Source organism: Suillus discolor, assembly GCF_016758755.1.
Source record: "Suillus discolor strain FC423 chromosome Unknown F5147scaffold_36, whole genome shotgun sequence".
Taxonomy (NCBI): domain Eukaryota; kingdom Fungi; phylum Basidiomycota; class Agaricomycetes; order Boletales; family Suillaceae; genus Suillus; species Suillus discolor.
In genome coordinates this window covers 369,697-395,866 of record NW_024541283.1, presented here as the reverse complement: position 1 = coordinate 395,866, position 26,170 = coordinate 369,697, and the positions used below count along the sequence as shown (strand labels likewise).

The 26,170-nt window shown below is 45.2% G+C and overlaps 8 protein-coding genes across 8 annotated transcripts; 7 read left to right on the top strand and 1 right to left on the bottom strand.

Moving 5' to 3' along the window:
* Positions 1-1,877: 1,877 nt before the first annotated feature.
* Positions 1,878-2,823, bottom strand: F5147DRAFT_805010 (uncharacterized protein; the record flags this gene model as incomplete). Its single annotated transcript, XM_041443344.1, has 3 exons — positions 1,878-2,288; positions 2,355-2,556; positions 2,612-2,823. The coding sequence occupies 3 exons, from the start codon at positions 2,821-2,823 to the stop codon at positions 1,878-1,880; spliced, it is 825 nt and encodes a 274-aa protein (XP_041291556.1).
* Positions 2,824-4,392: 1,569 nt separating this feature from the next.
* On the top strand, positions 4,393-4,545 carry F5147DRAFT_579012 (uncharacterized protein; the record flags this gene model as incomplete). Its single annotated transcript, XM_041431465.1, has 1 exon — positions 4,393-4,545. A coding segment is annotated over one exon (153 nt), but the record flags the coding sequence as incomplete, so codon positions are not given.
* Positions 4,546-6,690: 2,145 nt separating this feature from the next.
* Positions 6,691-7,429, top strand: F5147DRAFT_653989 (uncharacterized protein; the record flags this gene model as incomplete). Its single annotated transcript, XM_041433831.1, has 3 exons — positions 6,691-6,759; positions 6,804-7,034; positions 7,196-7,429. 3 exons carry the CDS (start codon positions 6,691-6,693, stop codon positions 7,427-7,429), a joined length of 534 nt encoding a protein of 177 aa, XP_041291554.1.
* A 4,171-nt stretch (positions 7,430-11,600) lies between these two features.
* F5147DRAFT_653988 (uncharacterized protein) lies at positions 11,601-13,141 on the top strand (the record flags this gene model as incomplete). The annotated part of the gene is made up of 4 exons (XM_041433830.1): positions 11,601-11,657; positions 11,766-11,779; positions 11,984-12,030; positions 12,111-13,141. 4 exons carry the CDS (start codon positions 11,601-11,603, stop codon positions 13,139-13,141), a joined length of 1,149 nt encoding a protein of 382 aa, XP_041291553.1.
* Positions 13,142-13,363: 222 nt separating this feature from the next.
* On the top strand, positions 13,364-14,513 carry F5147DRAFT_653987 (uncharacterized protein; the record flags this gene model as incomplete). The annotated part of the gene is given in 8 exon segments (XM_041433829.1): positions 13,364-13,571; positions 13,619-13,734; positions 13,856-13,860; positions 13,888-13,909; positions 14,057-14,182; positions 14,202-14,267; positions 14,384-14,401; positions 14,472-14,513. The coding sequence occupies 8 exon segments, from the start codon at positions 13,364-13,366 to the stop codon at positions 14,511-14,513; spliced, it is 603 nt and encodes a 200-aa protein (XP_041291552.1).
* Positions 14,514-15,313: 800 nt separating this feature from the next.
* F5147DRAFT_775051 (uncharacterized protein) lies at positions 15,314-16,365 on the top strand (the record flags this gene model as incomplete). Its single annotated transcript, XM_041441662.1, has 6 exons — positions 15,314-15,474; positions 15,524-15,661; positions 15,719-15,827; positions 15,886-16,004; positions 16,119-16,257; positions 16,303-16,365. 6 exons carry the CDS (start codon positions 15,314-15,316, stop codon positions 16,363-16,365), a joined length of 729 nt encoding a protein of 242 aa, XP_041291551.1.
* A 4,379-nt stretch (positions 16,366-20,744) lies between these two features.
* F5147DRAFT_234440 (glycoside hydrolase family 28 protein) lies at positions 20,745-23,072 on the top strand. The gene is made up of 17 exons (XM_041428754.1): positions 20,745-21,044; positions 21,093-21,147; positions 21,209-21,225; positions 21,270-21,316; positions 21,370-21,413; positions 21,469-21,493; positions 21,549-21,636; positions 21,689-21,733; positions 21,785-21,839; positions 21,892-21,907; positions 21,966-22,046; positions 22,101-22,165; positions 22,212-22,281; positions 22,332-22,379; positions 22,433-22,480; positions 22,532-22,622; positions 22,672-23,072. Exons 1-17 carry the CDS (start codon positions 20,837-20,839, stop codon positions 22,764-22,766), a joined length of 1,098 nt encoding a protein of 365 aa, XP_041291550.1. The 5' UTR covers positions 20,745-20,836; the 3' UTR covers positions 22,767-23,072.
* A 2,225-nt stretch (positions 23,073-25,297) lies between these two features.
* Positions 25,298-25,883, top strand: F5147DRAFT_554872 (uncharacterized protein; the record flags this gene model as incomplete). The annotated part of the gene is made up of 4 exons (XM_041430481.1): positions 25,298-25,342; positions 25,395-25,487; positions 25,557-25,737; positions 25,795-25,883. Coding segments are annotated over 4 exons (408 nt in total), but the record flags the coding sequence as incomplete, so codon positions are not given.
* Between the last annotated feature and the right edge of the window lie 287 nt (positions 25,884-26,170).

Here is a 26,170-nt window from a genome sequence, read left to right as displayed (position 1 = left end):
TCAATCCTCCATCGAGCTCGAGCCATACTGATTGAAGTTGTTACCCACCATTCACAATGTCTTAGTAAGTCCTTTTTTACAATCCCTTTTTTTTCATATTTCTAACTTAATATTTATATGTACTACCTGCGGGTAAACCCTGCATGGGTGTGGGTGAGGGTACGAGCTGGCCATACCCCCCAAAAACCCGCACCCTTCGTGCGGCTCTGGGTATACCTTGGGGTGCGGGTGCGGGTCAGGTCCCCAACACCCCGGGGTATACCCGTGCGGATCCCTAACTGCTGATCATCAGTCACAAAGCTCTGATTGTCAGCGATGAGTCGGCTAGCTATGTAGGGGATGAGGATGAAATACGTATATTGTTCATATGATAGCAGGGCAAAGGCATCGGTCGGTAGTCCATTCTGTGGATCGAATAGCCTGTTGATAGTTGCACAAAGAACTGCACTGCCTTTTGGACCATAGCTATGGATCATTAGCATAATGTTATAAGAGTGCATCAGGACTCACTATCCAGGCCATTGTTACAAGTAACATCGGTCACGTGGCCGCCCTATCATTTTCCCCTCATCCTCGCCCTCACCATCTACCGGCTCGTCCTCCTTTACCGACTTTCCGTTGACCGGATCCTCGGGACCGTTCCCGTCCCTCGCATCATCCGCCTCTATGCACGTGCACGCACGTTCCTCCCTTGATTCGACCACCAATGTGGTCCCGCACCTCTGACTCGGTCTGACTCGTGCCACCAATGTGGCTTTCCCTTTTCTGTTTCCCCTGACTGCGGATTCCCGCACGTTGTATTCGTACTGTTGGTCCGTTCCAACGTTTCTCGGTCTCATTCCTCATTCCGACCATCCATCACTAATCAGGCTGTGTTGCCAATGCACCTATACCATTTCCATATCCCCTTTACCCTTACCTACTGTGCGGTAGCCTTGCCCTTAACCCTCTCCACTTAGTATAAGTAGTCGGTCACCCTGTACTAGATTCCTTAACTTGAATCTACTCAATCTTCCCTGGAACATACTTCCCTCTGAAGCCCCCTCAGCTTCAGTCTCTAGTATCTTTTCTTAGTCGCTCATCGCGGCTAAGTCTACCTCGATCGACCTCATCGTCCGGACAAGACAGTCCTGACTTTGAGTGACTTCTTAGACATCCGTCTACCAAGTCACGTGACACGCGCGTACTGTGATCGCTGCCGACTCGTCGTCGCCAGTCTCACTTGCTATACCGGATCCTTCCGGTTACGTCACGAACGTTAGCGGACGACGCCCCTCTTAGGGCTCCGCCTAACAGATCTATTTGAGTGCGTAACAGCCATGCCTTTCCTCCTTCACAGCTTTATCAAAGATCAGTCAGTGGAGATCAGGTTCGAGCTGTATGCATATAGTCAGCATATAGTTACCATTAGGGTGTTGTACTGTCGCTTATTGGTCCCTAGGCCCATTGCATGCTGCACTGAGTATCCATTACACTTACCAGCAGTCCCAGGTGGTTTTGGGATCAATTGTTTGGGCTTGGGCAGTGAGTCCATCCTGTGATGAGGCTTCTTTTGCTTTCCTACACACATGCATCATAAGGCAGCACACGAAACTCACATTTATTTCACGCTGTAATGAGCTGATCTTCTGCTGCAGCTGGGTCATTTGCTCAGCCAGAAGCCGGAGGCACGTCTTTTTTGATTTCTTCTGTGCTGCAGGCATATTTGATGGTGGTATAAGAGAGACAGTGGACTTGATTAGAGATCGCAAACATCATGTATCACATGACATTTTTCCCACGGTTAAATCATCAACATTTTAATTACATGTATCTTTGTGTAAATGAACAGTGTGGGCTGTAGTCCAAGCAGGCGGCCCACCTGTGAGAGTGCTGGCCTAGAGTGGCATTTCACAGCCCCCACAGCGGCATCTGTTGAGATCCGATGAATCCGAAGGAGACAAAGCCGAAGGGACAAGAGCCGAGGGAGAGATGACATGTAGATGGCTGATATTACCTGGAGCAGGCTGATCAGTTGCCTTTAGGTGATCATCAAAGGACCATTCAATTCTGCCTTTGCAGCCAAAGCACTCCTTGCAGCCATTGCTGAACACATCGTGTAACGCCTGCCTGATCTTGTATGTCAGAGGCAGCTCCTTCTTTGTGAGCTCCACAATATCAAGGGCACTGTGGATGCTGCATTCATGCAAGGCTTTTGGGAGGACACGGTTCCACAGGACAAAGTTCAGGAAAAAGCTGAGGAGGTGTGGTGCGTCAAGGAGGTTCCTCTCTGACCTACAAGAGATACTCTAATAAGAAACACATTAAAAGTTATTATTGAGAAACAGACCAGAGGAGAGATAGCAGGTACATACACGTATTGAATCTGTATGCTGTGCATAGCGTGGCTCGAGCTCGACACGAGGATCGATAGACTCATGTCCTGTGAATAGGGAACTGCACGGGTATACCCCCGGGTGTGTGCAGTCAGACCCATACCCATACCCAAAGATATACCCGTACCCACAGTGCGGGTATGGGTATGTGTACGGGTCTTCATTCCGGGTATCAACAACCCTGTGAGAGTAAACCTGCGGGTCAGCTGCCAGTGCTTAGCACATATGTCCAGCACATGTCAGCGAATGCTGACGTGACTCGAACATATGTGGATGGCACAGGTGTCAAGAAGGAGGAGTGGATGTTGGGATCCGATGAATCCGAAGGAGAGACTGCTGAAGGGACAAGAGCTGAGGGAGAGACGCAGCAACCGGCCAAAGGATAGAGCTGGAGGAGAGGATGTCGAGTGTGAGCGCATCCAAACAGAGAATGGGAACGACGTGTCATGGTCGGCTTGTGCGCTGTCCATCTTTTAGTTTATTTTACTGTATATATAATATGACTGTACCTGTCAAGTGAGCTGCGCGCATGATGCTGAAAAAAAAAACACACACCTTGTCCAACAAACATATTAGTCCCCCATCCAGAGTCGAGTCTACATGCACAAGCAGCGCAACGTATGGAATGAGTGGCGGCATTGGATGATGAGCGACAATGAGTTGATACAAGTGCAAACGAGTGCAAATGGGTCAATACCAGTGCGAATGAGTTGAAACAAGCACGAACAAGTTGAAACAAACGCGGACAAGCGCAAATGAGTTGAGACAAGCAATTGAAACAAGTGAGAATGAGTATGAGTGAATGTGGAGTGGACAAGCAGATACAAGTGTGTACAAACAATGCTGATGACTTGAGAGCGACCGAAATGTGCTAAAGCATGCAAAAACCCAGCACACGGGTATGGGTAGGGGTACGGGTATCGTAATATCTGACCCGTACCCGTACCCCACACATACCTGTACCCCGCACCCGCACGGGTATACCCATACCCATGCAGTTCCCTACCTGTGAATGGTGGGCAACTTCAGCTGGGATCAGCATGCCTTGAGCTCGAAGGAGCATAGAGAGACTCACATCCTGTGAATGGTGGGCAGCAGCTGGGATCAGCATGACTCAAGCTCGACATGAGGATCAATAGACTCACGTCCTATGAATGATGGGCAATGGCTGGGATCAGCGTGGCTTGAGCTCGAAGGAGGATCAATAGACTCATGTCCTGTGAATGGTGGGCAACAGCTGGGATCAGCATAGCTTGAGCTCAACACGAGGATCGATAGACTCACATCCTGTGAACAGCAGGCAATGACTGGGATCAGTGTGGCTCGAGCTTGAAGGAGATTCACTCACTGACTGAAGAGGTATCAGATGTGAAGCTGAAAAAGTAGAAACAAATAAACCTAGTGAGCTTCTCGATGAGTTTTGCAGAGGGATTCAGGCCATGGCCCATTTGATGGTAAACCGACATACATTAGTGCGAAAACAACACTTCAAAGGCAAGAATTAGCCATGGGAGATTGTCCAGAACCTGCCGATGCTTGCCAGATGCCGCAGTACTAGATACAATATGTGAATTTCACCACTTGGTGAGTGCTATGCATTTATCCTGCATAATTTTTCCCTAATGATTACTACCAGTAGCAAACTATCTATGGCCAATGTGCTGTTGGCTTCAGTATTACCATTCAACTTGCGATATCGTTATCTTGCACCTTCGATGCCACACGTACGTTCCACTTACTTCTTGACTTCCTGGACTTCTCACTTCTTGCACCATATGGACTCTACCACATGTCGATCCTCCGGTCCTATTAGCTGAGTGTTACCATTCATACTTTATATTGTCGCGTCCAGGTCAACACCTCAGTATTGTTTCCTAACAACTACTGAGGTGTGTATGCCCATATCTCATACTTGCACTCACTGATGTATACTTAGCTCTTTGCTAGGTACTTTTATAAAAGTATTGTTTCCTAACAACTACTGAGCTCTTTGCTAGTGTACACATGCCTCCAGAGGCAAAAAAAATGCTGTTGCCATGCACCTTCCTGCTATAAATTCTTGTCTTGCTCTTGCTGGGACAAACACTACACCTCTGTGGACCCCAATGAAGCACTATGCTCTGATTTTGGTAGCTCAGACTCAGAGGCTGAAGACAAAGATAATTCCTAGCTTGTTTCATCCCCACATTCTTCCACAATCATCAAGGATGCAGCATCATGCTCATCTCACCACACTGACGAAGCATCCGAGTCTAGTTTAGATGGTACCTCTGATGAGTCTGCCACATTGGAAGCTCATGATTTGTACAATTTTGACACGGACGATGTGGACCACCATGCCATTATGACTCTCAACACTATGATCCTTGAGCTAGAGGATTGGCAAGGTCCGATGAAGACTAAAGAGATGCATAAGCTCCATATGTATTTGTGTTCAAATATGAATGCTAATTCTAATGTAATCTAGGTAATGATATGCTCACTGACGAGGATCGTGATAACATCTGTGCATTCCAGCTGAAGCTAGTTGGGAACATTCCTTGTCGTGTATTTGATCGCATGCAGCAGTCCTTTCAGCACAAAATGACAATAGACTCTGAATGGGTCATTCTGCGTCGCCTTGCCACATTATCTGGCATTCAACTGATCAACTATGATTGCTGTATTAACTCATGTATTGCATATACCAACGACTATTCTCATCATATCCAATGTCCTTTTTGCAATGAATCATGCTATGATCCTGGAGGATGTGTATGGTGGCATTTTTTATATCTTCCACTCATTCCCCATCTTTAGGCATTTTTCCAGAGTCCGGATATGATACAATTGCTTTCGTATCAAACGAACTATATCAGAGAACCTGGCATCATTCAAGATGTCTTTGACTTGGAGTGGTACCACACACTATGTCGGACCAATGTTATGGTTGACGGCATCAAACGGGAGCACAGGTTCTTCTCTGGAAGGCACAACATAGCATTCTTGCTATCAGTGGATGGTTTTCTACTTTTTAACCATCGTTGGAGTGGCCCATCTGCAACACCACTCCTCCTAATGAATCTCAACCTTCCTCCTTTTGTCCGAACACACCTTGAAAATGTTCTGTGCCTTGGTGTCATCCCTAGTCCTCATCAGCCCAAAGATCTTGCATCATTTATCTGCCCTCTCGACAATGAGCTCGCTGAACTTGCTGATGGTATTCAAACCTTTGATGCATCTGATAAAACCAACTTTTACCTCCATGCCTATAACATCTTCAAGAATGGGGATATCATTGTGATCGAGAAACTTTTGAATATTAAAGGACACAATGGCTACTCTCCATGCAGGTCTTGCGAAATGAAGGGTGTTCGTAAGATCAGTGCTCGAGGTACTAACTACTACACACCTCTCAAGACACCTCGATGAGAAAATCAAACCTGCCAATCATATAATCCCCTCAATCTCCCTTTATGCACGCACAAGGGATTTGTTAGTATCCTTGAGGAGTTGGATGCTACAGTAATGAAGTGTCAGAGAGAGCATCTTGCAAAAGAACATGGAGTAAAGGGCGAGCCGTCACTTTGTCATGTCAATTCAATCAATTATGCTAATTGTGCACCTTGGGAATGGATGCACCTGTTCCTCAAAAACATTATCCCACAACTTGTTGACCTCTGGACAGGGCGTTACAAGATGTTAGATGTTGGCAGTGAGGATTATGAACTCGCACCACATGTCTGGGAAGAAATTGGCGCTGAAACAGCAGCAGCGGTGAAGGAAATACCTGCCGCTTTTGTGCGAGTCCTAGGCAATATTGCTGTTGATAGATCAACCTTTACAGCTGAAGCTTGGAGTTTTTGGTTCATGAACATTGCACCCATTGTGCTCCGAAATTGCTTGCCATGGGTCAAATACTACACCCACATGTGCAAACTTATATCATTGATGAAGACATCTGTCAAGCTCAAAATCACCACACAAGAGATTGATGATCTTGAATGAGGGTTTGCAGAGTGGGTCAGAGAGTTCGAGCGGTAACTAAATCAATTTCCATTTGAAATGTTCTCACTTGATACCAACAGCTATTACTATCAATTCAAAGAAGATAGGTTAGCGGTCTGCACACTCCCAATTCATGGATGCCTGCATGTTGCAAAAGACTTGTGCATGTGTGGACCTGCTTGGGTCCACTGGACATTCTATGTTGAATGGTATTGCCTGCACCTCAGGACTGGTCTATGTTCGAGATGGCACCCATGGAGTGGCCTTTCCCGTGTTGTTTTATACACCACATACCTCAGCCAACTCAGTGTTAAGTTTGACCTCCAAGATGACCTCAAAAACCTCAATCCCCACTGCGGACAACGAGAACTGGAGAATGAACAATCATTCGAAAACTGTGAGTTGTGGAAGTCATGAGTTTAATATGACATTCAATGGCAGACCTATGGACCAGATCCTGAAATTGTTTTGCGAACACCATGTCGTTCCAGCTATGCACCTAATGAAGACACCCACAAACAAATCAGAGTATATCTCTTCCAGGTTCTTGGAAGGCGGCGCAATGATCTTGCACTGCACTTGCCATCTGTGATGCCTCTGTGGGGGAAGATGAGGATAATTAGTGGTGGTGATCTGATCAGGACCAAATATGCTCTGAGGGGCATGAGCAATGTAAAGTATCGTGACAACTTGTTCGTCTGAGTGAGTATTTTCACCTCAAGTGTGGTCATGGCTGACATGTGTTTTTTGCTGTAGTTCAAAGTCTCATATTCTGACGCAGGAGAATCACGACCTGTTGATGTGATTGGTTATGCATGTGTTTTTTGCTGTAGTTCGAAGTCTCATATTCTGACGCAGGAGAATCACGACCTGTTGATGTGATTGGTTATGGCCAGCTGGACAAGATTTCAATTTGTGAACTCGGCGAACACAAAATTTACAGGTTCCTACGCAATACAACACTCATCCTTGCACTTATAACACCATGCAACACTGATGGAACAGATGCATTGATATCCCTAGTTGGATACAAAGAGTTTGTTGCACCAGTAGTCACGGATGTGTGAAACATCAAGGTGGTTGTTGGCTGGGTACAGACATGAGGCAAAACCTGTATCATTGACCGGTGGTTAGCACCTGGTGGCAATAAAGAGATTGGAGATGGTTCAGATACATCAGATAGTGATTAGTGTTATGTATATGGAATCTCATTATGAACCAGATGCAGTCACTGCACCACTCTCTGCAGAACCTGCGCTAGAACTCCCTGCGACACCATATGGAATTTCGGACAGAGAAATGAGAGCAGTGATGTTCTGGCCTGGCTTGGGCCCATGCGAGCTGCGGCCCACATGCTGAATTGCTTGTAATTGATGTCCGAGCTCTACCATGCCGTTCCCAACATCACAAACACCATGCACAAACACCCAGCACACATCAGCAACTGCTGATGTGGCTCAGATGAATACGGATGATGGACAAGAGCAGGAGAAGGGAAGAAGACAAGGAGGAGAACGAGAACGAGAGAGAGGAGATGAATGAGACAACTAGGAAGACGTCGAGTGATGTGTAAAATAAAAATAAAAACAAATTGCTTTAAAAATGCACCATGCAGATGAGGATGAGTGAGAATGAGAATGAGTGAGAATCATGAGAATGAGCATCGAGAATGAGTGTGCATCGAGCGAGCATGGAGAACAAGTGAATGTCAAGATTCGAGAATGAGAATGAGCGAGTGTTGAGAACAAGCAGATGCTGAGAGCACGGGATGCATCTAAAATGGTAGCATTTAGCAACTCCAATAAGACAAGGCAACATTCAACACGAGAGAGATTCAAAATCAAGCAATGCGTGGGGAGACAGAACAAAGGGAAGGACAAACAGGCATGGACATACAAGCACCCGCCTGAGGCAGGCGCATGTAGAACCACAGCCACCTCCACCTGAGGCAGAAGTTGTCAGCTGTGGGTAGAGAGGAGGGATATGGCATAACAGCCTCAGAGACGCTGAGACACAATCAGCAGGAGAACATAAGAAGTTTTTGTGAACTACAGAGACAAAGGGAACATGAGGCATTCTAGAACAACACAGGCTCAAACAACAGAAAGGGGATTTTTTGCCCATGGGGCATTTTTTGATACAGGTGCCTGATCGTTTGCATTGGACAAAACCATACATTATTGGAAACATTAGTGCTGAAGTTTAATTCAGTTTTCCACTGAAAAGGTGGTGCTGAATCGAGGGATATCCGCTGAAATTCAGAATCAGCACTCCAATGAAATTAACTGCATGCAATTTCAGTGGAAGTTACTCTGAAATATCCAGCACCAGTGCATTTTCCAGTGATTTTTATTGGAACTACTATCCACAGTGGAGTGCAAAAAACAAGACACATTGAACCCCTAAAAATGTCTTATGTTGCGCACATCACATAGTAGGCACCTGTTTGAGTCTATTTGCTCTCAAGTTCGCAAATGGTATGCTTACTAGAAACTCGTTCACTTAAGACGAGTAATGCAAAATGCTTGAGAGTGACAGTGATCGCTGAGCTGATCTGAGTACTGTCACCTCGAGCACTCCCTTAATTCAGTTATGATCATACTGAATGAAATATAAGGCAAAACCAATAGAAGATGTGTTTGAGCAGCGGAGTTCTCTGCATTACTGAAGACTAAATTTTTGTTTTGCTAGTTGGGTGATCCTGATTTCGAGTGCTTGGAATTGGTAAATATTTGCAAAGACCATCTCTGAGAGATCTGTAAGTACAAGTCCAAAGTCATTGCCCTAGCTTGGGCATATGTAAATGATGCATGCTAGGCATTTTGTTCACATTTGCACATAGTTCCAATAAAAATCACTGGAAAATGCACTGATGCTGAATATCTTCCTTCCACCACCTCACCCTGTGGGGTCTTAAAGTCTCAAATGTCAAAGTCCTTGGCAAGTAACAGGTTGTACATAGATATGACTGGATGCTACATGTTGTAGCACTCAGCCTCGCGCTGAGCACATATTCAGCTAATTCCCAATGCATGTCAAACACCCATCGCACTCGAATCACTTCCTGATGTTATCCGACACTCACCCACTCAATCCGGTGTTTATCCGCTAAACCCGATGTAGGACTTGGAGTCCTTGTAGCCTTGTAGATGCTATTTTTGCAGTGTCCCTCAGGTCCTAGCGCAGCATGTGCTATCACTACCACGGCGCGCAACTTTTCCATTGTCAGCCGACGGCCATCACTCATGCGCACGCTTCGGTTCACATCCGCTTTTCGTTGGTTCCATTGCACATCCTTCCTCCGTCCTACCCATGTCCCCCGCTTGTCCATTGGTGCATATTCTATCTCATTTGCATTAGACTGACAATATTTCCAAAGTGATATTGCTTATTTTTCCGTTACTTGCATTATGGACCCTTGATATGTATTACCATTATCTTCTCAGTTCCAAACAGCGCTACGCGCGCTATCATATATACTCAGTACTTTAGATTTTTCATGTACCTTCTTCTCCCACTATTGAAATTATCATCCATTTGCACACAATTCTCAGACTGAGAATCGAAACCTTCAGCTGACTACATCGTGCGCTACATTAACGGTCACACTTCACTCATCACTCTTATTGCCAAACTCTCCTCCCATTTCATCATCATGTCGCATCACCTTCATGTTTCCACTAAAAGCTCACTCATATAACCTTTGGCTTTTCTCTGCATCTTCGCGCTCCGCCAATCTTTCGGCCACTCGGTCGCATATCATATCGCACTTTTGGTGGTTTGCTCGTGCTCATGTCGCATCAGCACAACATCAAGCACTTCTTCCATTCTCAGTTGCTCCTACTAGTTTCCGAGTTTCCCCTCACATTTTACTTAGAGGAATTGTTCTCAGTAGCAATCCCCTTGGGCTGAATAATATACTCGCGTCCAGAGGTCTATTTGAGTTTTACCCCACTTCACCCTTTCTCCCCCTTTCACCCCTTCTCATCTAGCTATCATTCCTCACACACACCGACGCTAGGCCAACGAACCCGACGCTAGTCCAAAGAACCTGATGTTTCCCATGCATCAAACCCGATATTTTCCCATGCACTTGTTCTCCCTATGTCCTGTCCTGTCATATCTATCCCCACTAGGTGCACAGTTATTCATTTTCATGTCACTAACATTGTAGAACACATTATCACATGTCCACAGTACATCGTGTCTTATTACATAGGACATCAGACCCGAAAATCAGCACTACTACTTTCACCTATAGCACTCCAAAATTCTACATAGATACTATATATTTCGCATACCTCCTACCTATTTACTTACCTTTCTACCTCCAAGTAGGAGGAGGTCATTCAATATTTAGTAGTTCTTAGCTGAATTCCGCAAATATCATCCATTATTTATCTGAAACACTCCAAAACATCTGACATTCACTATCCCCAACATTCGCTATATTCCTGACACAAACCCAATGCTAACCTGATGCTAACCTGATGAAACCTGCTAACCCGAAAACATCAGACCCAACGTTTTTGACATCAGACTCGTAATTATACCTTCGGACTTTGTTTCCCGCGCCTCGGACTATCTTCCTTTTCATATAACTGATTATTCGAAAACCATACAGAAAACCCCTCAGGTCGAATGCACTTGTCTTGCAAGTATAGCAGACTAGGCAGTGCTAGACCACAACATTTTTATATTGCTAAACACTTACTTCATGTAGTGTCTAGCAATTGTTGTATCTCTACAGTGATTTGCCCCCAAGCTTTGAGTGTGCTAAACCAGGTGCTGTTGCAACACCTTCCCCTTGCCGTTGTTCATTCTCAATGTCTCTCAAATCAAACCATATGGCATTTTGATTGCAACTTCTATCAAATCTTTTACTAACTTGAATACAAGTGTTTCAGCACACACCATAACAGATGTCTCAAGATTATTGGGGCAGGATCCAATGGTCCCTGTTGAGTACAAGTTCGGTATTGGAGCTGATCCTACAATGCGGATAACATGATGGCAGTTCCCTCTGATACCCATATATGCATTTGGCCGCTACATACCAAACATCAAATTTCAAAGCAAAACATTTGATTAGTAGTATGTACTATCACAAACTTTGAGTTTATTTGCCGTCAGTTTTGAGTCTTAGTCACAATATCAAGTGACCAGGCCTGTTACCGGCAGTTGCATTATGCAGTGATGGAGTCCCATTTGAAGCTTTGAGTCAATCAGTGAACCACCATGACTTGGAGTCTGCATCTATTTCTGAGCCAATCTGAACCAGGATCTGAACCACTTGTAAGTAATAAGCCTAAGCTTTTGGCTGAATTGAATAAACCCTGACCATCTTTGCTCATCATAGCGGGAATTAATGCCAACTTCATTTCTATCAATCAAATTGTTCAGGGGCCAGCCTCGAGGTAAGTACAAGCAACTTCGGACGACTAAGTATCTAGTAAACTAGCTATCCACAATGGGATAACATCATGATAATTGATCATATCAGCTGCCAGTGGCATGAGTAAGACCAACATCTAATACTTGTTTACTGCTGCCTATTTTTTCTTTCATACAAATTTACTTTGTAACTGACTCCCATCTTTGACTCAAACTTGGAGTTGCAGCCATCAACTGAATTCAAAGACTCCCCTCAAAGTAACGACAGAAAGAGGTAAGGCAACTCATGCTATGACCATCATGGCCATCATGGACTGATCATGCATGGCAATCAGAACTTGTTCAATGACTCAGAGATGTCGTACTGGAATAGCGGCTACTCAGGCCAGCCTGAGGAGCATTTGCAAAGTCACAATGATGGTCCAGGTGGCCCATCAAGCTCCTTACCACCGCCTCAGCCATTGCAGTGGAGCGCATCTTTGCCAGCGAGCAGCTTCAGTTACAGTCAACCTGTAAATGACAGCAGCTACACGAATTTCGGGTCTCAGCCAAAGCTGACAGGTGGTAGCCAGCACCAGTCTGGTGTCCTAGTGCCCAACACCTTTCATTTGCAAGATTCCATGAGCAGCAGCTACCCAACTTTACAGCCACACTCACAGGTTTCTACAACCAGCATGTTTCAGCAGGCAGTTATTAACCACTTGCATCACAATTCTTCTAACCACATGCAGATCGGCCCCCAGGAACCACCTCTTTTCCAAACCTCCCTCAATCTGGCCTCTTTCAAACCGAGTATGAGTCAAGCGGCTTTTGCCTATGGCTCTCGTAACTTACAGCATGCAGCCACTAGTAGCCAGCACAAGCACAAGGCTTTCAATATTAGATCAGTGCCCAATGCGGCTGCCTACCCCAACTATCACACTTTATACCCGCAGGATTCCACAGGTGGCAGCTATCCAATCCTGTTGCAGTTGGAGCCAAGCCAGCCTGGCATTACAGCACCTGAGACTTTCCAATTGCAAGATCCTGCGGATGGCAGCTACCCAACTTTGGGGTCGTACTTAAGGATTTCTACAGGTAGTGCGTCTCAGCAGGTGGCTGCCAACCACTTGTATCATGGTTCTTTTGAACCAGCACAGAACACCCCAAGGGAACTACCTCATTTCCCATCCTCTCTTAATCTGACTTCCTTTAACCAGAGTACAAGTCAAGCAGCTTCTGCCTATGACTCTCATAATTCACAGCATGCAATTGGCATCCAGGACCAGCATGAAGCTTTCAATATTGGGTTGGTACCCAATCATGATGTGATTGCATACTTTGACTATCATACTTTGCACAGCCAGGATACTCATGATGAGTTCATACCCCAGAACGCCCCCTAGGGACCAGCTTATTTCCCAACCGACCTTAAACTGACCTTTTTTGATCCAAGTATGAGTCAACCAGATCCAAATCAATCAAGCTCGTCGGCTTTGGGCACATATCACCCAAATGACCCTAATTCCCTTTATTCTGAAGATCATCTCACAAAGTTGGGCCATAAAAGGTCATCATACCAGAAGATCTCTCATCCATACAAAGGAGTGCCTTTTGTCAGATCTGACATGCCTCTTCCCTCAGCACCATCACAGTCCACTCGAAGGACTGTAACATTGCAGATCGAATCTGCTGTAATTGATTGTGTGAAGGAGGACGCCTCAAGATTCATGAATCTCTTTCTGTTTCAGTCATCCCTTTATCCATCCACAAATGAGGTTGACAAGTTGGCCATTGCAGCACTCAAGTGTGCCATTGGCAAACACCCAAAGAATGGTATTTGTTCTTTCTACATTCATTCTACAACTCATGGTGGTACACAGGTGGCGAACTTAAGGAATGGAAGTCAAGTACTGAAGGCCAAAAGTTTCTTTCAAGGCTGAAAGGAAATGTCAGAAAGATTCACAAGGACTGCTCCCAGGGTTGTGCTTGGGGGTTGGTCACCAGGACATATGATCTATCCCTTCAACTTTTATTCATAAACACAAATCAGATTGCACAATCGCGCATCACACACGTGTTGGCATTGCTGTTAAATAATGATTATCTTGACATTGTAGTTCAGGTAAGCACATATGTCAATGTTACTCAGCTCATATTTGATCTTCACTTCAGTGAGTCATGAGCGATGGGCAACTCAAGTCGTTTCGCATCCCATTTGGAAATACTTCCATCATCGGCATGGTGGAATACATATTGGTTGATCAATGATGTTGATGCTACTTATCCCTCAATAAACCTCACTGGGTGCTTGGCCTTAGGAATACTATCTTGCTTGCCGCAACATTCTGCAAATGGAAAATACGGCAATGCTCGAGGAATGGCTGGTTCTAAGATACAGATTTTCACACTCCAGAAAACGAGGTGTCCTATGGGGAATTGAAAGGGTGGATGTCATCATTGCAGGGCAATGAGCTGAAGGAGTTTTATGGACTCTTGGATTGCCTTCATGATTTCCTGGTAACACTCCTGGTCTGCCAAAGTTGATCAGACATAATAGTGCATACTAGTACTACTGTACATAGTCTTTAGGCCTTCACTGCATCATCTTTGTTTTTGGTTTGACTGTGACTCAATCCATTACTTAGAATAGTCGACATTGCAATGTATATGGTGTATCTTAGGTTCACATTGACAGTAGTACATATCTTGCACCTAACTGTCCTTTGTTTGCAGATGGAGGCACCTCCTGTGGACATGGATCTTGGCACTCCATGATATTAATAAATCCTCTTCTATTGTGCCTACTGACCAGTCTAGTTTGCTTGGGGGTCATATCGGCATCTTGCACATCCTCAATAGCTCCCTATCATTTGCTTTGTCTTTCCCAAGGCCAGCCTTGTCAATATTGGCAAGGCTTCAAGTACATCACTCTCACATCTCAGTACCTGGCCTATGAGAAATTCCATTTCTGGATTCCTGTTTAAGACTGCCCATGCCAGTGCCCACTACAATATCCTCCATAACACTGTCTCTGCGACATCACCTCCCTGCCTCATTACATAGGCTCAACTTGAACAATTTGGACTTGGAGATAGTAGTACTAAGTACTAGTTGGCTCGTGTCACCTTGCTCTGTTACATATTCATCACATGCTACTTTTGACACCTCTGCTCATGTCCTGACCCCAGCCATGGAGTCAGATCAATTCAATGTGGCAAATGAGGACAGGATAAATGACATGTTCCTTGCACCATGTCAAATCGATGGTCACTCAAAAAAGTAGCAATCTGACTCTTGGCATGTCATACATGTGCCTTAGACCAATTTCAGAGGTCAGTGTTAACATCAATGTGCTTGCTTTGCCTAACAAGTCCATTTCCGGCATATGGAATTTAGTAATAGTTATTTGAAACCTTCCCGGCATACTACCATGTGTCTCAAGACAGCTGTGTTTCTCAACTCTGGATGGCTGTCATATAAAATGGGGGCAGGATTATTCAACTTGGAAAGTCCCTCATCTCCCACCCTCTGTCATAGGCTTAATTTCATTTTCTTCACCTTTTCGGTAGAATTCCATGTCTCTCAGTCAGGTGATGGTGGAGGACATTCCCCACCCTCCAGAATCGTCACAGTCACTTGTGGTGGCAACATCTGAGAGTGCTCATCAGAAGCGGAAAATTGCTGCTTTAGAGGAAAAACTACAGATACTGGAGTCGGGGCATGTGGTCAAACAAAGGTATCACTGTCATTTACTTCTAGTTCAGTTCATTCAATATAATTTTCAGGGAGACAAACTACTACATGTCGGAAGGAAGAGCCATCAGACACATTGTTACATTATTTGATAACATCAAAGACTTAGTAATATGCGAGAATGATAGATGGTGCAATATGGATGACAAGGATGAAGATATGACTGTCGAGTAAGTCTTTCTTTTACCTATGCTATGTGATTGTTGACCACTGGTTCATAATGATAGTCAAAATTGTTTGCAAACCGGTTATATAACACTTAATCATGCCCTGTCATGGTTTCACTTCAAGGCTTCAGACATGGAGTATGATGATTACTCATATATGCTCAAAAAGGTGCTCTTATCAATGCAAACCATTTGCCTGCTACTAATTCCTTATTAAGCTCAGGCAGGGAGCTGATGCTGCTCGAGGGGATGACACTTCGAAGTTGAAGAGCCTCATTGCCGATTGGATCAATCGTGAATTGAAGCCAGATTCCCTCGTCGACCCCAAGGACAAATACTACCATGGGTTTATTAATGATACGTGTGGCAGACTACTCCGCCCAACTGAGCTAGACTGGAATAGCCCAACATAAGTAAAGTATCTTACTCAAGATCTTGTGCAACACTAACTATACAATAGCATCAGAGCAGGAATCAGGGATCGTGCAGAAGGCTATGTCATAACAGAGATGTCCTGGCCAGCGTTTCTGTATGAAAAATACACAGCAGATCAGGACAATCTGGAGCAAGGCCTCTTCAAAAGCATTCTTTCACTTCAGGTGAGTAATTCTCCAGTCACTCAACAAAAATCTCACTTTTAGTAGGTTTTCAAAGCAATATTCACATCACCCTCCTCTGCAAGGGAGGTTGTGATGCTGCCAATGTAATTGAAGCTAACTGACGCACTGTAGGGATACAACAATTGCTGGACACTACACGAAGTAAGTAACCAGCAATATAAAAAAGTGTTGTGGTCGTGCACAGCCTAGTCTGCTATACTTGCAAGACAAGTGTGTTCGACCCGAGGGGTTTGCTATATGGTTTTAGAATAATCAGTTATATGAAAAGGAAGATAGTCCAAGGTGCGGGAAACAAAGTCTGAAGGTATAATTATGAGTCCAATGTCAAAAATGTCAGGTCTGATGTTTTCGGGTTTGCCTTGGGTTGCGTTGGGTTAGCGTTGGGTTTGTGTTGGGAATATAGTGAATGTCGGGGATAGCGAATGTCAGAAGTTTCAGAGTATTTCAGATAATGAAAGGATGATATTTGCGGAATTCAGCTAAGAACTACGAAATATCGGGTTTGACCACTAAGTATCGGGAAACAGCTCCCTACTACTTGGATGATGATAATACTCGTAATCAGTCAAATATATATGTAAGTACATAGAAATCCAGAATCCTATAGGCGAAAGTAGTGGCCGACGATTTTGGATCCAAAATACATGTAAACTAACACAAGGCACTGCGGATGATGGGAAAACATGTGATAGTGCTGGCTACGACTTGAGTAATGTGTGAAATAATCAACTATGCACCTAGTGGGGCTAGCAAGACATAACAGGACACAGATAGGACAAGTGCACAGGATTTCGGGTCGGCTGATGCGGCCAAAACGTCGGGTCCACTAGTCAAGGCATCGGGTTTGCGTCGGGTTGTGTGGGTTAGTGTCAGGTTACATCAGAAAGTAACGGGCATTAGACATGTATCGGGAAATCAATGAATATGTGCTCAGCACGAGCTCGAGTGCTACAGCACTAAAAAGGACTTCAATTCATGCAAGAAAGTAAAGACACATGTAGCGCAAATAATCAAAATGCATGCCAACACGCCCCGCTCAATTGCATATGTAGCATGTCAGGTACGTTGTAATAGTTTTTAGTTTCCTTGCGGAGTGACAATATTTAACAAGTTGCGATTTGCCCTGTCTTCTGTGACCTCATGGTGCTCGGTTGACAGCAACTTCAACTACATACTATTTTGGCAAAACATTGTAGACTTCTTTGAATGGCCCCCTGGTCAAGCAGCACAGCAAAGGGTTACCCAACTCCTGGCATGGTCGTCGAGGTGCATTCTTTACACACTCAACAGTCCTCAATTGATCTCCATTTTTTTAGGAAAGTCTTCGGAACAAGTTGACGTGCAGAACTCGGTGATGGTGCAAAGGCCAGGATGTCTGTCAACACTCTCACAAGACAGAGAGCACAGCTGGACGATGCTCTTTTTGATTCAGAGTAGTTTATATCTGGTGCAAGTGCGGCTTCTATGGTTGTCACCCTGTTGAGCATCCATTTTTTTGATATTCAATAATACGGTATTATTACATTACAATAGTATCTCGCAATTGTGAATATGATGATTTAATCCTATCTCTTTGTTGTAAAACATCGGAAGCAAAGCATCTGAGATGGTACCTATGACACAATATACATCTCATGGGCATATTATAAATACAGTAAGTCAAGCTATAGGTTTGGATCTTCGTGCTTGTATTTTCAGAAGCTCAATCTAACATGATAGTGGTGATGTCTGTATTTCCTACTTTATCATTCCAGTCAGAAAACATGTATATACATGTGTGTTACAGGCATCTGTAACACCTACTGAAGCCCCAGCTCTGCCTATGCCTGCCCCCGCTCTGCTAGACTCCCCGCGCGGCGGTGCGCCGCCCGCGCCTAGAAAGATAGTGGTCTGGACCGCTGTGACCCCGCCCCTGGCGCTATGACCCGCCCCTGGCCTAGATGGCCTTGTACCTGATCCATGGAGGCTGTACGCCTCATGGTCACCCTAGATCAGCGCATGCATACCGCATGTCGCTTCATGAAGATCCGGAGCGCTCTCGGCGCTTCCTGTACCTATGCGCAGCTGCCCTTGGCGCAGCATGCTTGATCAGAGGTTAAGCCTCATGTACTTATCTGAACCTCATGTCTTGTTATCATAGATCCTAGATATACTATTGATTACAGACTGAGCTAGAATACTTGTAGTACTTCCCTATAAGTAGACAGGATTATTGTACTTAGACTTTACTTTAATCTACTAGGTTCATCCCCAGAACTTGCTCATCTAAGCCTTACCAGCTTCCTTGTGTGAGACCGCACTTCTAAGTCGCCCCCATACGACTTAGCACGTATCCGCTAGCCCTGCATCTCAACGAGCGCCATCTTACCGAGATTGCCGGAGGAACCCTTGACGTTCCGTCAAGACGAGAACCACCCTCAGCTTCAGTAGACTCACTCGAGTCGTCGCTGAGAAGACCTATCCTAGTTCGCACACGCCGACCGACAGTCAGCATAACATGTGAGGTGAGAGAAGTTTTTACTCATCATCCCACTTGCAACACGAACAGTATATATGTGTGAGGTAGCCAAACACAAGGCAACATTGCAAATGAATGCACAGACGAGCCTTCAGTTCAATACAAGACAGAAAGAATAGGTGTGTGAAATCACAACATGAGCCGCTAAGCATCTGTATTTCTTACTCATCAATCCCATCACAGAAGCAAAGTATAGAAGTGTGCAATAGCACAGCACAGGACAACAGTGATGATATCTATATTATCTATGTGTCATTCCGCTCAAAGGGGAAAAGGTGATACATACAAAGTAACAAAATTCTCTACTTGTCCCTCCACTTGCAATGCAGAAAGTATACACCTGCAATGTGACCAAATGCAGTGCAACAACAGAGATATGTGCATGTACTGATCTTCATTCCACTCGGAGGATAAATATTATTGACATCCAAAGTGACGATAATTATTGAACATACCAAAAAATCACAGTCAGGCTCGTGACAAGTGGGGTGATCAAGATATATTTTTGTTCTTGGGTTTTCATCCTTCATAACATATGTATTGGGAGTCTCCCGGACAGTCCTTTGTGGACAAAGGGATATAGTCATTCCTAGGTATCGCCCATGATAACAATATTGTTGCATTTCACAATGGAATAACTGAGGTTTCCAAATGCAAGCACAACCAATTATGTAAGCAGGGTGAAATGGCACATGATGTTCTACACAACATGAAGCAAAAACAATACTACATGAAGCAGCCATGGATATCCAGTAGAACAAAACTATACATACAAAAAAGACAGCCGAATGATCCAAATAAACATAAGATTCAGTTCTTCACCAATCACTATACAAAATGTTGTTGTCTGTAAGATACTGATATTCAGGTTTACCTTCCAAGTTGTAGACCTCAATCCCAATATGGTGGCCATGATCAATTGAGATGGACCATTGGCTTTTACCCCACCTACCACCTCAATTTTTAGTTGAACTAAACAATGAATTTTTGACAATTTGCCAAGCTGAGCACATCAATGAAGAATTTTCCTTTCCTCTATAAGGTCAAGCATGACAGTGTGATAGCCCATAGCAATGCTGGTGATTATCCACTATATAAGGTAATATTTGTCCATCTGAGGTTTCCGTCAGTTCACTGATGTATATGAATATAAATATTATTTGTTATTTTTTGAAATTCTGGACATCGGCCTTGCAAGGACATTGAGACGCACAAAAACTCTTAGAATGACTCAACCTGCCCTTACAATGCTTATGTGATCATTTCATGCCCTTAAAATGTTGGACTGGTCACACGGCACCCGGGACAATTATAATGCCTTTTCAGTTTTAATGATTGGTGTAAGCTATTGTAGGTGCCTTCAAATATTATCTTACATCATTAGTATGCATTAAAAGGGCACCATGTGTCCTTAAAATGGCTTAAATTGACTTCGGAGGGTCGGTAGAAATTTCCGACAATTAGTCCCAAGGTGCCAGTTCTGCCCACAACACTACCCCGAGGCACATCGCTTAGTAAGCACTTGCTTGAGCTCAAACAGCACGTGGACCATCATGATAATATTGACTGTCAGTCTATCAGCATCTCCCATCAGGCCAGTTACTACTGGAGACCAGCGACAATCAAAATTGCTGCAGTCTACACATTTCCGATATTCTCGTGGTCTGGTTTCGTTGGAGGACGAAACCCATCTCTGGGACTTGTGTCTCCTTAGGAACCCTAAGAGGCACGCGGTACACCAGCACCACGGACTCATCTACAGACCGGTTATTTCAGACACCTCGATAGAGGATGAATACTCTCACAAGCTGTTCTGTGCCGTGCAACGTGATGAGTGGCAGGGGGTACCAGGCTAATAAATGCCATGCTCGCCGAGCTGATCACTCCCGCTTTCCATAGCCCACGCTACCTACTGCCTAAACAATGAACTCCGTATATAAGACCGGCAAATAGAGCTTGCGTGCAAGATCAATTTACCTTCACCGATGGCCGTATCACCTGGCAGATTTAAGGCTAGGCTGCTCGCTCACATTAGTCAACATGTTTCCCTCGTTAGCTCTTGGTTTCCTCGTGGCCGGGATTACTGCAGTCGCTGCAGCCAGAAGCAGTAGCTGCGTCGGCACAATCTCATCCTTGGACGACATTAGCAGTGCTATCCAATGCACGACGGTAAATATTAATGCGTTCACCGTCCCTGGTGGAAAAACGTTCGAACTGCAGCTGCTGGACGGTACCACTGTCAATGTTTGTGAGTGTGATCTGATACTTCGCTTTTCGCATCCCTGATTCTTTTTAGTGGGCGAGATTCAGTTCGGGAATTTGAGCTGGTCCGGTCCCCTATTCCGGGTGATGTGAGTGCAGGCACTACTACTTCAAGTGGCTCGGAGAACCTGATCAAGGCCGTCTTGACAGAGGGAATGACGTTACCTGTACGTGGGTTATTTGAAGCCGTGGCAATCCCTAACGTTCTCAGTCAATGGAAACAACCAGAGGTGGGATGGTGGAGGCCCTTTTTACTGGGTAAATATACTAGTTCACTCGCGAGGATTTCGCTTCATCTTACACTGATACAGGACGGTCAAGGTGCCAGTATCACAACACCACACCCAATGATGCAGTAAGCTCATTAATTACTGTTGTGCTACGATCTTTTTTAATCTTACGTTTGCCAGAATATCGATCTCGGGCACATTGAACGTATGCGCTCGAATTGCCCCAGCCGTTCCAGGCAGATCGCTGACTGTTTATGTAGGACGTTTATGTTGTAAACTCTCCCTCCTCCGCCTTTGCGATCACAAATTCAGGACCTCTCACTATCTCTGGCGTCACTGTCGATGATTGTGCGTAGTTGCATGTTATCAGCGGTGTATCTCATTTTGACGTCAAGAACAGTGCAGGGTAACTATCCCAACTCGCGAAGCGTAAACGCCGCTGCTGGTAAGTGACGTGTTCATCTATCGGACAGTTTTAAACTTGCTGGCCGACAAGCACACAACACCGACGGCTTTGATGTCAGCGGTAGTGATTTGCTCATTCAAAATTGGTTTGTCTATCCTCTAGTTCCTCAATCGACTCAGACACTTACGAGCATTCAGCACTGTCCTCAATCAGGTCCGTCTGACGATTGAGCTTCCACGTCCCTTCACCTACAAAGTATTTCTTTTTGCAGGACGATTGTTTAGCTATCAATGGGGGAACGAATATCACATTTGCCGATAACTACTGTGCATACGGTCACGGTATCTCCATTGTGAGCCACTTGATCAATTTTGCGAACCAAATTATTGAAATATTTCTCGTCCAGGGCTCCATCTCGTCAAATGCCGTCGTCTCCGATATCGAGATTATCGGAAACCATGTTGTTAGCAGGTGACTACGGCACAATGGTGAATTATAGTTGTACTGACACGAGTAGTGCATACTCGTTCCGTATCAAGACCGATAAATCTGCGACAAACAGTGTAGTGAAGAATGTTACGTATAGCGTGAGTGGTTTTGATGATGATGATGATGATCCTGGACAGATTTTTTGTAGGACAATACTGCAACCAACTGTACCGGTTTTGGCGTTCTGATCACCCAGGTACGTGTGTTTTACCACGCTCTCCCGTCGTCACTCATATAACATATCTACAGAGCTATCCCTCCAACCTGGGTACCCCAGGCAACGGGGTCACCATCTCTGTATGTGTTCTTTCAGTTTTATGTCGACAATGGTTTCACGGGTTGTCTCAGGATATCAATTTCAACCATGGGACCACTTCGTTGACGGCCAACAAGGGTGCTTCCAGGGTTGCAGTGAACTGTGGAAGTGGATCGTGCACAGGTACACGAGTTACAGTTTTCCTCAGTCCATTTCTGACGTACCATGATAGGTGTCTGGGATTGGTCTGGTTTGCAGACAAGTGGCGGTAAAGCTGGATCGATCATCGACAATAATGTCATTGCTGGATTCGTTGACACACAGTGAGGTGACCCACCGTGTATTGATATATACACTGGCTATTACTTCTCCTGTCGCTCTTGCTTGTTGGAACTATATGGTGATTCACCATCACTCAACCACCGTTATATAAAGTAGACTCGTATTGACTTAGACTAGACTCACCACACTCGAAGTTGTTCTAGTGACCTGGCGCTTAGCTTCCTTGTGGTCAAAACAACATACAGATATCGCTCTTTTTCTTACACTTTTCTTACACTGTCGTTTATGATATACCTACACTTACAAACATGGCCTTGGACTCTGGAGAAAGTTGATCAAACATACCTACCATTTTTGGAGGGAGTACGTAAGAGGCTTGACACCATTTTTGGTTGTTGCAAACTGCTGTAAGCTTCCAAAATCTTTCTCTTGAAGAGCTGTAAAGCATCTTTTGATACTTCAACTGTAACCAGTCAGGAGGCTGGGATGGAGAAGTCAAACACCTGTCACTCGATATCCACGTCTTCCAGTTACTCAAGAAACACTAGCACGCCTTCCAGTTCTCCGCCAGTTGGTACCGAAGTCTATCACGATATATCAAGACCACGCATCGGAATCTCATTGGTTGACCAAGGAAGCATCACCGAAATTATTACGAGCTCCAATTTACGCGCATATATCCACACTGGATACCTGTCTTCCGATTTTAGTCCAGTTGCTTCAGTCACTCCTGGCTACGAACACGAGTTGGACGATATATCTGGAAGTCCCCCACCACCTTCTTCCTCCCCGATTGCCTACCCAGAACTTGCTGGCTACGAACACGTGTTGGTCGATATATCTGGAAGTCCTCCACCACCCTCTTCCTCCCCGATTGCCTACCCAGAACTTCTTCCTCACGAAGACGAAAATGAGGAGACGCCCTGTCATTCCCCTTCGGGCTCTTGCAGATACCCCCTGGGTTCACCTGCTCATGCTGAAACGGAGTCTGCGAATATTACGAACTGCTCAAGAACGAAACGTCGACTGCTTAGCAACACTCCAGAAAACACGCCGTTTGTTCAATGCACCTCTGAGGCTCCTTCCGCCAGACTCCAGTTGGAGAAGAAGTCCATGGTCAAGCCCTCAATTCCTTTGTTGACTGGCCTTGCGCGTCACAGCAGAATGTGTTCTGAGCGGCGTTCGAATTCTTATCATACCATGGTATATCCATCGAGTCGGCTAAGGACCAACAAAACCTTGAGGACAGCAAAGTCACTACCAGGACCCCAATCGATCGTTGGCGACTCGAGCGAAGGATGTTTCAACAACCGCGGAACTCTTCCACTTGAGGACCTAGGAGAATATGCGGAGCAGGAACCTCCAACAAAGAAAGTTAGGATCTGTCGTCTAGCCAGTGATCGTCCTGATCTACCCAAGATACGGACACATTTTTTGGCCAAGGAATCAGCCAGTCTACGCAGAGCCCAATCTCTTGTTTCACAAACTTCTACTGATAGGGACGACGAGGACGTAGTCAAGGTTCGTTGAAACGATCTCTTGTCAAAATGCCGTGTATACTTCTTCGCGTGGAAGTTGACACGCAATAAAACAGCTTTTGGACGGGCTGAACCCTTCAACTGGATCGGTACTTCCAACCATCTACCCGACAGTTCAACTCGATTCGCCTATATGCCCCCCTACTGTGCCAATCACACCTCTTCCTGACACAGTTAGCTATTTTCGTGCAAAGAGAAACCCTCTTTTACGTACTCCCGCCGTCCGCGCGCCTTCTAAACAATTGCCGAGGATACCACCTGTCCCTATCATCGCGCCTCCCAGGTCTCCTAGCCCTTTCATTATCAAGTGCGAGGAAGATCGGGCGGGCGATCGGATCAAGATTCTTCTCACGAAAGAAAGAGAAGAGCGCAAAAGCGATGGCCTGAGCCTTCCTCTAATTCCTGATGATTGCTCCAACCGAAGCGAGAGTGAGAGTTCTGTTTCCGACGACGAATACTGGGCCGAATCGCCTTCCGTCTCTGAATCCGAATCCGTGGCGAGTCAAAAGTCAGATCCATCTCTGGGCACAGAAAAGTCTGGAAATCGCGAACAATGGTCAAGGGCGCTCGGACTCGACGATTCCTTCCGCAAAGAAGTTGTTGGTTGGATGTTGGATGCATGAGTTGATCTACTCTTTGTCATTGAGCTTGCTGACAAACTCACAGGTCCTCCCAAACATCCCTCCGATGAGAAATGACAGCGTCGACATCGATGACCTTTTTGACCAATTGGACACCTGTCGAAACACAAGGTTTCATGCGGTTCATCTCTTTTACAGATATCTCCTCCGTGTTGCAGATAAGAAACTAAGTATCAACCTATCAACGATCGCATCGCATGCCCAATCTTCAAGAGGGTGCGACGACTCTTCGACAAATAGCAGGGCATCGAGTTCGGAAGATAGCGATGATGAATCCACCGGCGAAGACTGGGACGACGGATTAGATGCTGCATCTGATGTTACAGTCGTAGTGAAAGGAGAACAGGTAAGTGGATATGAGTCCGAGTCAGACAATTGGCAGGATGGTCAGGAGTCGGTTATATGGGATACCGCTCTTGGATCATTAGCGTTATGCGTCAAGGTAAGATCATTTTTAGATCAACATTCATAGAACACTTATTTGTATTTGGCAGTTTCATCGTGACTTCTTGTGCCCACTGAGTCCCGTATATGCATACGAATTCTTGGATTTAGCACGGCATTCCATGTCGTATCAGGACCTCGAGGTATCATTACATTGACTCGTCATGCGTTGATAGCGGTTTCTTTTTCCTCATACTATGGTTGCCCATCAGGTTTCACAACGCGATATACTTGCCGCTTTCGATTTCTGTATCGGTAGCATCACACCGCAAGGTCTCATGGATGAACTCTGGCTAGCTTTACCTACGCTACGGAAGGCTACAGAACCTGTGAAGGATGGCTGGAAATCAGTCCAAGTTGAAATATGGGATAGGCTGTTTGACGCCTTAATAGGTACCCTCTCTTGATCATATTTTATCAGCTATAGCATTAAGTTTGACCATGCCCCAGAACCTGACGTCCTACAGTTTCCTATTTCGCTGCTAACCGCCTCTGCCGTGATCGACGGTCTCATCATTGCCATCGCCCGCTATTACAAAGCCACAGCACGGAACTCTGGGTGTCGTTGCTCTCCGTCGTTAAGTTGCACGCCAGAAAACACCACCAAGCAGGTTCCCTGGAAGGTGTATGTATCCAAGGCGATGGATATGGTGAAGGATGTCGTTTTGGATGTAACTGACGTTCTTCAAATACGTGACGTGAGTGTCCTTCATTATATTCGACCTAATGGAGAGCTACCTAACGTTTTCATCAGGACGATTTGGAGCGCTGTAGAGCATGGATGAGCCAGGTCTAGTTTTTTTGTGCCTTCGTTTTCTTCACATCC